The 11,825-nt window shown below is 47.3% G+C and overlaps 1 protein-coding gene across 5 annotated transcripts; it reads right to left on the bottom strand.

The window, feature by feature from the left end:
- Positions 1–237: 237 nt before the first annotated feature.
- zmynd8 (zinc finger, MYND-type containing 8) lies at positions 238–9,966 on the bottom strand. 5 transcript variants are annotated; one of them, XM_084464854.1, is made up of 20 exons: positions 9,867–9,966; positions 9,183–9,343; positions 8,159–8,380; positions 7,701–7,814; positions 7,177–7,242; positions 6,809–6,901; positions 6,618–6,705; positions 6,482–6,537; positions 6,309–6,386; positions 6,101–6,216; positions 5,479–5,987; positions 5,232–5,375; positions 4,950–5,105; positions 4,248–4,787; positions 3,193–3,771; positions 2,787–2,980; positions 2,437–2,517; positions 2,247–2,325; positions 1,906–2,145; positions 238–1,245 (listed from the first exon to the last, which is right to left on the bottom strand). In XM_084464854.1, the coding sequence occupies exons 1-20, from the start codon at positions 9,889–9,891 to the stop codon at positions 1,061–1,063; spliced, it is 3,726 nt and encodes a 1,241-aa protein (XP_084320980.1). In that variant the 5' UTR covers positions 9,892–9,966; the 3' UTR covers positions 238–1,060. The 5 variants fall into 5 exon arrangements, with proteins under 5 accessions (XP_084320980.1, XP_084320981.1, XP_084320982.1 ...); XM_084464855.1 differs by having other exon boundaries at positions 2,787–2,977; XM_084464856.1 differs by having other exon boundaries at positions 4,248–4,781.
- Positions 9,967–11,825: the final 1,859 nt, after the last annotated feature.

Genomic DNA, 11,825 nt, shown 5'->3' with positions numbered 1-11,825 from the left:
CTGTCTGTTTACTGGCTGGGCGTACTGTACTACACACAGCGCCTCCAGTGGCCACAGGCGATGCAGCGCTCTGGTGGTCGAGACTTGTTAACAGCCACACACTCACACACTTGAGTTGAGTGGCATTCTTCTTTGGTGCCTGGCTGGACCTGGATTAATGATTAACCTTACTTTTGTTGTGGTTTTAATTGTTCCTTTTTCTTTTATTGGTGATTTAGTGATTGAAACATCAGAGTCTTGGTTATTTTTTCCTCAACGTAAAATTTACTGTACAGCATAATACAACAATCGTTTAAGTGCCTCCACTGGGAAGCAAGTTGACTGATCTGAGAAGAAAAAAAATCACAATAAATAATGAAATAAAAAAGGCAACAATTGGTAAAATATTTACAGTTCTGCATTGTTCTGAGATGATATATAATTCTAAATTTAAATATTGTACCTTTGTACTTTTATAATTACAATATAATTTGGGGTTTATCCTATAATGACAGACTGCTACAAGATGTTATGTTGAGTTGAGACAAGAAATAACAAGGACATTGAGAATATGACAAAACAATCTTTGAAAATCACAGGCTTTCCCACATTAAAAAAAACTTTTTCTTTACTATACATGAGGCAATATTACAATAACCATAATAAATATATATTACAGAAATCCACAGACATTCCTTTCGATAGTCCTTCGAGCAAAAACAATAATGTGGCCAGTATGGTTTTATTTTAGATATTCTTTTTCATAACCATGATAAATTCTTCCCCAAAACATAACGTCTGCTTATGCTGTCCACTTTATTGGCACTGGCAAAGAAAAGTGGCAAAAAAATATATAAATCGGATCACGGGACATGTAGTCCTTATGTGCATTTGGTAACATTGAAATGAGTTGAGTCCGTTGAGCTCAGGGTGTTGTACAGCGGTCCATAAAAAGAGGAAAAAAACGAAAGGAGGCAAACAAGCAATCCTAAAAGGTTGATCCCACAGCTGACAGAGTTTGTATTTTAGCATTTCGTTTTTTTTGTTGTTGTTATTTTTTTTTTTTTACAGCTGTACATAGTCAAGTTTGGAAAGATGTGTTATGACTAACAGTCTCTGAGCTCTTCTCTACGCCGCTGTCTTTGTCCGACAGAGGGGGGGCCGCGGGTTCTCTGAGGGCCACGGGGACGCTGTTTGGTGGACCGGAACCCTTGTTTGAACCCTCTGCTGGAGGCTCGGTCTCTACCTCCTGCTGGGGGGCAGTGGCTGGAATCAGGGCAAACAAGCGGGAAAAAAAACATGTTAACACAAACGCCGTGCATGTCATTTGAGAAACATGTGTAGAGGTCTGGGGTGTGCCACGTGTCCCCAGCTGTAGCTGTAGTCATTATTTAGATGCCTAACCCTTACCTGCTCCTAAATGACCCGTGTCTGATGCCACATGAATATCATACAATTCATATGATTGAATATATTTCGATCAATCAGTTATATACTGATTAACTATTAATGATGTGTAGGCCAGCACATGCAATGTGTATTTTCATCAAAAGACACACAAACAACCAACAACAAAAAAACAAAGCATCTGATCTTTTATGTTTGATGGAGGTGAAAATATCAGTTAAGACGCTAGAGAACTTAATGGGGGAAAAACCTTGAAATCATACTCATGGGGTTTTTAGATTTTTTTTTTTCTCATCAAATGCTCAATCGGTCTCCATTTAATCTGAGCCGTTTGGCAGAACGCCTTTAGTGCTGCACATTATAACAAATTAAACGGTGATTGCACTGCCACCGTTCAATTAATTAATTGTTGACTATTATTACACATTGTAAGCTGCGTTCAGTCAGTGCCCCTTCTGGACCACCAGGTGCGCTGATGGCCTGGAGTGGCACTAACACACACGCAGGCCGGCCGTTTACCTGACTGCGTGCAGGACTTCATGTGCTCGGGCCAGTGCGCCTGCTGGCAGGGGTAGTCGCAGTAGCTGGTGTTCCAGCAGCAGTAGAAGATGGCCTCCTTCCTGCAGTTGGCGCACCACTGCTTCTTCTTTGTCTCGTCCACCGCCTGCTGCTTCTCCACCTCCGTCTGCTTCTTCACCTCCGCCACCAGCCGCTCCCTCTCCTGCTCCAGACTCTGCCTCATCTCTGCCATGGTCAGCTCTGCACCGCGTTGGGATAGCCGGGTTGTAACAGGACTCAATGTGATGAGCGGCTTCGTGTCAACACGGTCGGATCAAAGGACAAATTGAAATAACTCTTACCCAGGTTGTGCTTCATTTCCGATAACTCTTGCTGATGTAACCACTGGAGTTTCTCTATTTCGATTCTTAGCCGCCGTATCTGTCGGAACAAAACAAAACAACAGCAACGGTTTTGAAAAAAAACGCCGTGTTACTGCAGAGGACGTTGTTGTGTTGTTCAATCTATGGGGCGCTGATGAAACCGACCAACCTCTGCTACTGTGTTCCCTGAGGTACTTTTGGAAAGGTCGTTGTAGATTTCAGTCATTGTTCCTTTGATTGCATCCATTATCTGGAACGACAGATCATAATATAAATAGGTTGCGATTTGAGTTATGACAACAGACGACAGACAACATTTTAAATTATTATCTTTATTATCCATTATCAATTACCGCGAATGTGGCTTGCATGTGGTTCATGAGTTATGAGTGGTTCAAGTTATTACGTTGTGGTTAATAACCATGAGAAACAAAACCTAGGCAGAATCCCTAATCAGAATAAATACAGGCTACTTTCTTCACAGAACCTGTGTGATTTATATGGGTGATCCTTACTTACTTTATTGGTATACTTGGCAATATCTGCTGCCACGTCTGCCGAGGCAATGGGGATCTGCACATCGCCTGGCATCGAGGAGGAGGAGCACGCTGTGCTAGACACTGCCGCCATCGCCGCAGACGCTGTGCTGCTGGTCACTAGGGTAACGGCTGACGAAGATGAACTGCTTAATGGACTATCTTTCTGTTGAACTGCTAGAAAGAAAAATTATAATAATTATAATAATGAGTGAGCACCAGGGGTTTCTCAAACGTCTACATTAGTCACCCGTGGGTCATCCGGTAGCATTTGGTTCAAGAAAAGTGCAAAAAAAAAAAAAGGAAATCTAATATCATTATTAACAATTATTCATATCCATCCAGGGGACAGAGCTGCGCGGATGTAATTTGCAAAGTGCGGCGGGTACCTTTGACCGCCTGCCGGGTCTGGTAACGAGTGCTCTGCGCCGGCTGCGACGGGGTCAGCGGCGGGGCGGTGGCCGCCGCTGCCACCGCCATGGCCTGGCTCGGGGCCGGCGGCGTCGGGGCCAGGCCGGCCCCCGGCGAGCCCTCCTGCGGCTGCGTGGAGTCGGCAGCGGCGGCGGGCTGCTGGTTCAGCTGCTGGTTCCGCTGGACCTTCTGCATGTGCCACTTCTGCGAGGAGGTCTGGAACTTGGCGGTGGGGTTCCACACCACCGCCCTCTGCACCACCGGCGCCGTCTCTCTGGGCAGCAGGGGCCGCTGCTTCTTCAGCGCGGGCGTGGGCGTTGGCGCGGGCGTGGGTGTGGGCGTGGGCGCGGCCGGGGCGGAGGGCGGGGCGGCCGTCAGGGTGGCGGTGGATAGCGGGGCGGCGCTGATGACCACAGGGGAGGTGGCGGGGAGGGGGACCATGGTCACGGGGATGGCCAGCGGGGAAGGCTGCGGGGCGGCGCTGGAGGTGGTGGAGGTGGAGGTGGAGGGGCCAGCGGGGCTTTGGGAAAGGGCGACCGGCACCGGTTGGACTTTGCCTACGTGGGGAGAAATATCAGCTAGTTCATGAAATTTGTGTGCTTGGGAAGGACACACCCCAGACCAGCTACTTCTGCACTTTCAACTAGGGATGTGAATAACTAAAATTTTTCATGGTCGAATAATTAGTGGGTGGTATGAACAAATAATCGATTATTCGATGTGTGCCGACATTCACAAAGGCAGCCATGGATCAGCAAGAAATCACTTAATATCTTTAACGGAAAAAAAAACTAACTTTAACAGTGATCAGTGTTTGTGTTGTATGCATATATATTAATATTTATGCTTGTGTATTGTGTATATTGTTTTTCTGTACATGATTAATAATAATAAAAAATGTTAACGGTCCAAATGTTAAAAATCGGCTTTGACCCTCGGGAACGAATAATCGAATAATCTAATATTCTGACCCATCCCTACTTTCAATGTTTTCTTTTATAAATAAAAAGTCAATTGAAATTGCAACTCTTACCTTCTACCTTAGCAGGAGTTGACTTGGTGGCCAAGATGTTGTCCTTTCTAGCTCTCTTTTTCTCTTTCCCGGCCTGCTCCTCTCCCAGGTCGATGACCAGCTCCCTCTCAGAGTCCGAGTCCTCTACTGGGACAGGCCGCTGCGCCGCCTCTTTCAACTGGGGCTTCTCTCGAGGCACAGGGGACGCCGAGGCCCCTTTAGTCCTGTCTGGGCTCTTCTTATCACCGTCGGTGGCCGGGCCGTCTTTCGTCGTGTCATCTGCTGCTGCTGGGGGACTGGACGAATCAGAGGCCGTTTTTGACCCCGCCGCTGTGTGTTCAGGACTGCTCTCCGTGTCTTTGCGGCGGGGGGAGGGCTCGGGGACCGTGGACACAGAAGGCTCCTTCGGGGTCTGGTCGCTGGCCGGAGCGTCGGGAGCGTCCTTTGGCTTCCGCTCCTCATCGCTGGCCTCTTCACTGTCGCTGGAGTCGGATTTGTCGGATTCCTCCGAGTCGCTGTGCTCCACACCCTTATACACATCTTCAGAGATCTCATCTATACCTTTTGGAAAGCAAACGGTTAAAATGAGACGAATATCAAACCTGCTTCCAGTGCAGCCAATCAAAGGTTTGCGTTGCGAGTCCTTCGATCGCAATTTCGATTGAGATAATACTCTGCATTGCTTTCTTCATTGCAGTGCCACCGAACATGGGCTACACTCACCCAGCTGTGCTTTGCAACTTTCAATGGTTTTATCCAAATTGAGCTGAAAACGGCTCTTAATCTGTCTCTTCGGTGAGGTGAGAACCGGGGCTGCTCCCTGCTTCTGCTGAACCGTCTCACTCAACTCCTTCAGGTCCATCTCTGCTTTGCTGCGATCTTTCCAAAACACAAACAACAACAAAAAAAACTAGCATCAAAACCAGCAAACGTAGAGATTAGCAATGTGTCTGTGTTGTGATTTTCCTTGCGTAAGGAGTAAATAAGTGTAACTCAGGTAATCACCTAGGTTGAGGTTTAGAATACTTGCTGTGGGGAGAGGCTTCTCCTGCTTTGCGACCGCCGGCGGGCACGGAGCTGGAGAAGGGAAAGGTTTGGGGGTGTCTGAGGAAGAGCTTATGGGAGTGGGTCGCGTGTATGCCGAAGACGCTATAAAAAATGTATACATAATATTCTAAATCATAACGTAAAAAGAGGCATCAGCTGAATCCCAAGCACTGAAACCAGTTCCAACACACACATTGGGAGATACCTGTGCAGTCCATGGACTCCTCCCCGGTGCCATACGGGTAACTCGGGCCTTTGGTCTGGGGCTTGTCTGCCGACTCCTGCTCGCCGTCGGAACACGTGTGGGCGGAGGAGTTGGTGCTCATGGGGGAGCGGGGCAGGTCGCTGATGGAGATCCTCCGGCCCGCCGCCGCCGCCGCGCCCCCGGCCATACCCGGGGCGGACGCGAGGCTCCGGACCAGGGGCACCTTGGGAGACACGGTCATGTCAAAGTTCATCTTGATCTTCTCCTGCTTCTCGGGTTTGAGCGAGGTGGACGACGGGTTGGAGGGATCCAGCAGCATCTGGAAGTTGTTGTCGGGGGTGTAGGGCGTCCTGAAGGGGGCGTAGTTGAAGACGCCGATCTTCTTCCTCATGTTCTCCACGTAGACCTCCATCTCTTGCATGGCACTGTTGAAGATGCTCTTGGTCTTTTTCACAGAAAAGGGAATCTCTTTGGACATGAGGTAGCAATTGTTCAATGGGACCCACGCCCTAGAGGAAAAGGTTTCAAAGCAAAAGGCTTCCCTGTTCAACAGCCCAAAACAAATGTTTTAAATATATACACGCCTTTCAAGCTCAGGGAGACCAAAGCATGAGGACGGTACCTGTCATGTTGTCCGAAAAAGCGGGCGTCCACCTGTCCGTCTTTGTCTCGCAAAGCTTTGGCGGGCCAAAACGGAAATCCTTTCAGTTTAGCCCAGACGAGAGGATGGGGGTTACTCTGCAGACACAGAAAAAAAAGTGAGAGAGTGTGAATAACAATGAAGCTCAGGTAGTACTTTGAGGAAAACAAAAAAAAAAAGTGTGACTTACACACGGCTCACAGAACCAATTGTCCCTCTTTTGGCATGCTGACAAATAGCACTCAGGACAAACTTCAATCTCGTTCATCTGCAAGTCAATAATAAAAGGATTCACTCACTGAAGTATTACGATGCCATCCTCATTCCCATTATTCACCAGATTACATAGATATAAATGCTTACTTCGTGTTCACAGATTTTGACTATTACTTTAGCCGTTGCTGTGAGTTTGTGATTGCCTAGAGAAAGGAGATAATCGTGTTAATCAAAAAGAATGAATAATGAAATCATTCCAAAAAAGCAAAAAGATTTATCTTACCTCCATTGTATATTATGCAGTTGTGTAAAATCCATTTGGCATCTGCCAAGAAGGCCTCTGTACATCCATACATCTTCTTTTTTATGTTCTTAAGTACAAAGAAGAAGAAAAGGCCTGATTGGAAATGTATTTGTGGGTCAATAAACATAGTTACTTTTAAAACCGCTGTAAGCATAAGATTCGTGTTTTACCTTCTCTAGTGTGCAAAGATCCATCGCGTGAAAAATATACTCAGCATAATCTGGATGCTGTTCCAGAGAGACAGGTTTCTGGAAGGGTTCGGTCTGTAGCAGGCAGTAGAAAGTGAAAACAACTATGATGTTTAACCGCAACAGGAGACAGCCTAACAGCCTTAAACTTAAACTTAAACCAGTAACGGCTAACCACATAAACATACTACCACCATGCAGCTCTAGGAAAAGCCGCTTGGAGCAGAAGAGAGAGAGAGAGAGTGAGAGAGACAGAGACAGACTGACAGACAGAGAGAGAAAGAGAGAGAGAGAGAGACAAGCAGAGGCAGGAGTAAGGATGGGGTCTTGTTAGTGGTGTGATGGATTACCCAATTAAAAGTCTTTCTCTGCGTGGAAGCTGCATGGGGGGGGTGAGATGACAAGCGGGGGTGGTCCTGAAAGAGAGTGAGAGGGGCAGCTGTATACCACCACCAACCAACACCTTGTCTGTTGCATCGCAGCGTACGGCGACGGGTTTACAGGGAGGCCACGGTGGTGGTTGGTTAAGTGGTGTTATCAAAGGTTTATTATAGCCAACATGCAAATCGATGTTCCAATATAACATGCACAAAAGAAATACGGGACATCCGAGATTCGTCTCGAAAAAGCAAAACCAAAAAACAAAAAAAAACACATGACACCCTTTGATGCTGTTGTTTGCGAAAGCGTACTTAGGATCACTTGTCCAAATGACAAGCCACAGACCATTAATGCGGTTACCTTCGATGAACAATCGGGAAAGCAGAAATTAAATAGGAAGCGCGCGTAGCCTGAGAGAACGGTCGAGAGCGGCTCCGAGCCACGGGCACGGCCGTGCTGCCGTCTCCCCTGGGGGACCGAGGAGGGTACTTACACCTGGCTGCTTCATCTTCTGCAGGGCAAACTTTAGCAGGAACGATAGCTGGTCTATGGTGAGCATCGTCATGGCTTTGCTCTGAGTCTCTATACACTCGGCGACTGTTATTTTCTGGAACACACACAAAAAAAAAGAAAGAGAAAAAAGAGAAGAAGAAAGTTATAAACTCTTCACTTTATAAACAGTTTTCGATTTAGTAATTGCTTGACTATCATCACACATGTTATCTGTGTATCAGTGCCCCTCTAGACCAACAGTGTTTTCAATACATTTGGGAAACTATCCATAAGCTGTATGCACACATTAAAAGCACCACCTATATCCCAAAATACATTTCAGCCTCATCAAGTTAACCTCCCCTGCAGACAAACACATGAACTCCCGCGGGGTGAGACTATAGGCGTTCATAAGCGGGGGTTGAGTGGTTGATCTATTCCCCCAGTGGTGAGTAGTACCTCACACTCGGGACAGAACCAGTCTCCCTCGGGCTCGGCGGGCAGTTTGAGGCACTTGGCGTGGTACACCCGGGGGCACAGCTCGCAGCACAGCACCTGGCCCTCGCGGTGGCACAGCCAGCAGTAGAAGTCGTTCCGGCCGTCCTGCGGCGCCGTGTCCACGGGGTCCGTGTTGAGCGCCGGCTGCTTGGCGTAGTAGAAGGGGCCGTGCCGCAGCTCCGACTGGAGTGATGGATGGGGGGGGGGGGGGGGGGGAGGGACAAGAGAGGGACAAGAGACAAGAGAGTTTGGGATAGCTCTGGTCCTACCAGAATCTCGTACTTCATTTCATTTGCACAGAGAGAGTCTGGCCTTTCTCCATTGACGAACGTTAACCCACTTGAAGGCGGGTGTCTGTTGGAGTTTGAAACTATTAAGATCTGCCACCCAGTGCCGCTCTGGATCTGCCATAACCACTCGCTGACGTTTGACTACAACTCAAACTAGCGTCACGCACAACCTCAACGTCAACATTCTCATCCACTCCCTATTTGCTGATTGGACAGCCCAAAAAATTGGCTGCAGAAAACCTGCGAAAATACCGCAAACCCAGACATAGTACTGAAGGGAAATGAAAATTGAGGGGAAGTACGGAGGCGGGGCGGAGCCAGGCTAAGTTTGGGAGGGCACCGCGGTCCGAATCCGGGATATTCACAGACATGGGTGTCTGTGAACACGACTGCTGAGTCTTACGCTGATATCTGTATTAGTGAGATCTGTGTGTGTGAGATTCCTAATCTCTGTTTTGGTACACACCAAGCAACGCTGTTGATGACAGCACTTCATCAACAGATAAATGTGCTTCTATTTATTCATCGTAAAAGTGCGACTCATAGGAGAAACCATTACCTGTCACTATGCATATCCCACTATGCGTGTTAATTAGTCAATACATTGCTATTTACCGCTCAGCATCGAGACCCTCCCTGACACCACTATCGTGTATATAAAGTACTGAAAGAGGTTGGTTGGGCAGAAGCGCTACCTGGTCTTTGTTCCCGCCCAGCGCCCCCGGCTTCCTCTTCTTCTTGGAGGGGCTCGGGGCCGCCGTCTCTGCCGACGAGCCATGGCCATTGGACGACTGGGAGGGGCTTGGCACCTTGCGTTTCTGGGCAACGCGCTCCACCCCGGACCCCACGTCTGAAACTGCTGACATTGGGCAAAAAAAAAAAAAAAAAGGGTTGTATCAACGTGGTGGCCAGACGGATGGATGGACGCGCCGGTGATCGTAACTCACGTTGAATAACGTGTGTGTGACTCATCAGCACACCTATACCTGAGCACTGTGGCCGTGTGTGACTGATGACTGTGTGTGTGAGTTGTATGTGAGCAGTAACCGTGGTAACAGAGGCAATTTATAATGGGTATAGATATATATATATATATATATATATATATATATATATATATATAAACAAAGCGAAATGCAAAAAACAAGCACTGTGAAAGCCAGATCCTCCATCTTTCTTTCGCTGCAGGCACACACACACACACACACACACAAGCATACACAAGACACAACACACATAGTCCATGCTGCCACAAAGCCAGAACCGGAGCGCACTGTCGCCCGGCATCACGGCAGCAGCGTCTTCCCCATGTCGTCATGTACAAAAATAGCCCCACTGTGCACTCTAAAAACAGTCCTACGTACATGGTGTCCTCTTACCTTTGGATCGTGTTGAGATCTCCATTCCCTCTACAGTGTCTGTCTCATTCTTCGCCTCCTCCTCCTCCTCCTCCTCCTCCTCCTCCTCAGACACACTGGCACACAAGAGGAAGGGAGAAGAGAGAAGAGAGAGGCATCGTCAAACCTTCATCCGCCACTAGGACTTACTACAGAGCCTCTGTCACATCAGGCTCAGGCGTAAATATTAGCTACACTATTATTATTGTTAGAATTATTATTATCGAAAACAATGCCAATAATAATATAATGGAAATGCAGTGATTATAGTTATTGTGGTTATTATAAAAATATAATAAACACTATATATGTTATGTAAAAAGAATATGAAATGAATACAATATATATATACATTTGTTCAGAAGGCTAGGGCTGAGGTCAAAGGTCAGAAGCCAAGGAGACAGAAACCCCCAACGTCAACCAAATCAGTTGGTCTGATTGCTGCCACTCTTCACTCAGAGATGGATTATACATCCATCATTGTGTCTGGTAGACCTCTTTGAAGTGTTTACATTTAGCTTAATCATTTCATAGAAAGCTACAAATAAAAGGAGATCACCCATTAAGATACAATCACCAAAAGCATTTTCAAGAGCTAGTCATAAAATGCATACGACCACATAACCAGTGTATTGGAAATACACCATCCATCTCTGACCATGTTCCACAAACACATTTGTCGTGCCAATGAAACTGGCTGATACTGATACACCGTTTCACCGTGTGTGTGGCCGATTAAAGGCAAAAACAAAAACTACGTCCACGGAGAGAGCGACAGGAGACTCCTCATAGTCATGTGATCAAGCCGCGGCCATATCTCATATTCTGTTACACGTTCAGAGCCCGGATCGCCACAACGTGCAGTTCCAGGAAATGTTTGGCGAAAACCTTCCACACAAATAATTGCCCTGCATAAGCTCGACATGAACTCGCCTAGGTTTCCAGGTACCCTAGTGTTACTGTTGAAGCCCTTTTCCCCCCGACTCCTGCTGCTCCTTCCTCTTTCCACGTGTGGCTTTGGAACTGAGGGAAAGTCAAAACAGATCCCCCTAGGTTTTGAATGTGCAGATTGAGAATGTCATGCATGCACATCAACGGTGGAAAAAAGAGCAGTGGATTCGAAACTGCGCTGCCTTCACTCTGTTTGTTTGTCTGCCTTTCGTTCCCCTCCTCCTCCTCCTCCTCCTCCTCCTCACATCCCTCCATCACTGAGGAGAGAAAATGATAGGCGTGTGGAAGATTAGCTCTGCGGAGACAAACAGGGAGAGCGGGGAACTGTTTTTCCACGGCCTCCTCTTCACCCATAGAGCTGTCTGTCCTGCATGTGCCAAAGCATCTTCCTCAGCAACATCCTCACGTGATTAACGCCGGGGTAAGAATAGAATTAGACAAAATGACAACAACATCAACAGAGTCCCTTCGCCAGGGAAGAAAAAACACAATTCAAATACACACTTGAATGAATCATAGGCAAATTCAATTTCGATCTCCACACCCACCCAAGTGACATCAGCATCCATAGTTAAATGTAGGAAATAACAGCCTACCTTTTAAATCTTTACTCACACACAGATTCTTCGGCCTGTGTCATTAGTTCTCTCTTATTGTCACTAGCAGTATTATAAGCGGTTATGATTATTCAGGCCGTTGGAAGAATGAGGCAAACGTCAGGTCCTGGTTTCCCACAGGGGCCTTCTCTCCCCGCCGCTCTCTGCTGCGATTGTCAATCTTTAACCTCAGCTCTGAGCTGCCGATTGGTTTGAGCACCACACGGAGGTACCTGATTGGGCGACGTTGCTCAGTGTGCCACACAGAGCTCTCTGCTCCCCACTCTCTCCTCAGCCACAATGCTGCAATGCAGAGAGGACTGCTCCTCGGCAAACAGCTAAAAACCACCCTGAAATATCCAAGTCCCTCGCTGCCCTACAACCCATATGGACC

The sequence above is a fragment of the Micromesistius poutassou genome, assembly GCF_964030765.1.
Source record: "Micromesistius poutassou genome assembly, chromosome: 2".
Taxonomy (NCBI): Eukaryota; Metazoa; Chordata; class Actinopteri; order Gadiformes; family Gadidae; genus Micromesistius; species Micromesistius poutassou.
The sequence above is the reverse complement of the archived record's forward strand: the minus strand, read 5'-3'. Positions and strand labels throughout refer to the sequence as shown.

Coding starts and splice junctions, on each gene's coding strand:
- zmynd8 (XM_084464854.1), bottom strand. CDS start 9,891: ATGGAGATCTCAACACGATCCAAAG. Junction 2,326..2,436: donor CAGGGAACACAGTAGCAGAG/GTTGGTCGGTTT, acceptor TTGTTCCGACAG/ATACGGCGGCTAAGAATCGA. Junction 1,246..1,905: donor GAAGTCCTGCACGCAGTCAG/GTAAACGGCCGG, acceptor CCCTGATTCCAG/CCACTGCCCCCCAGCAGGAG.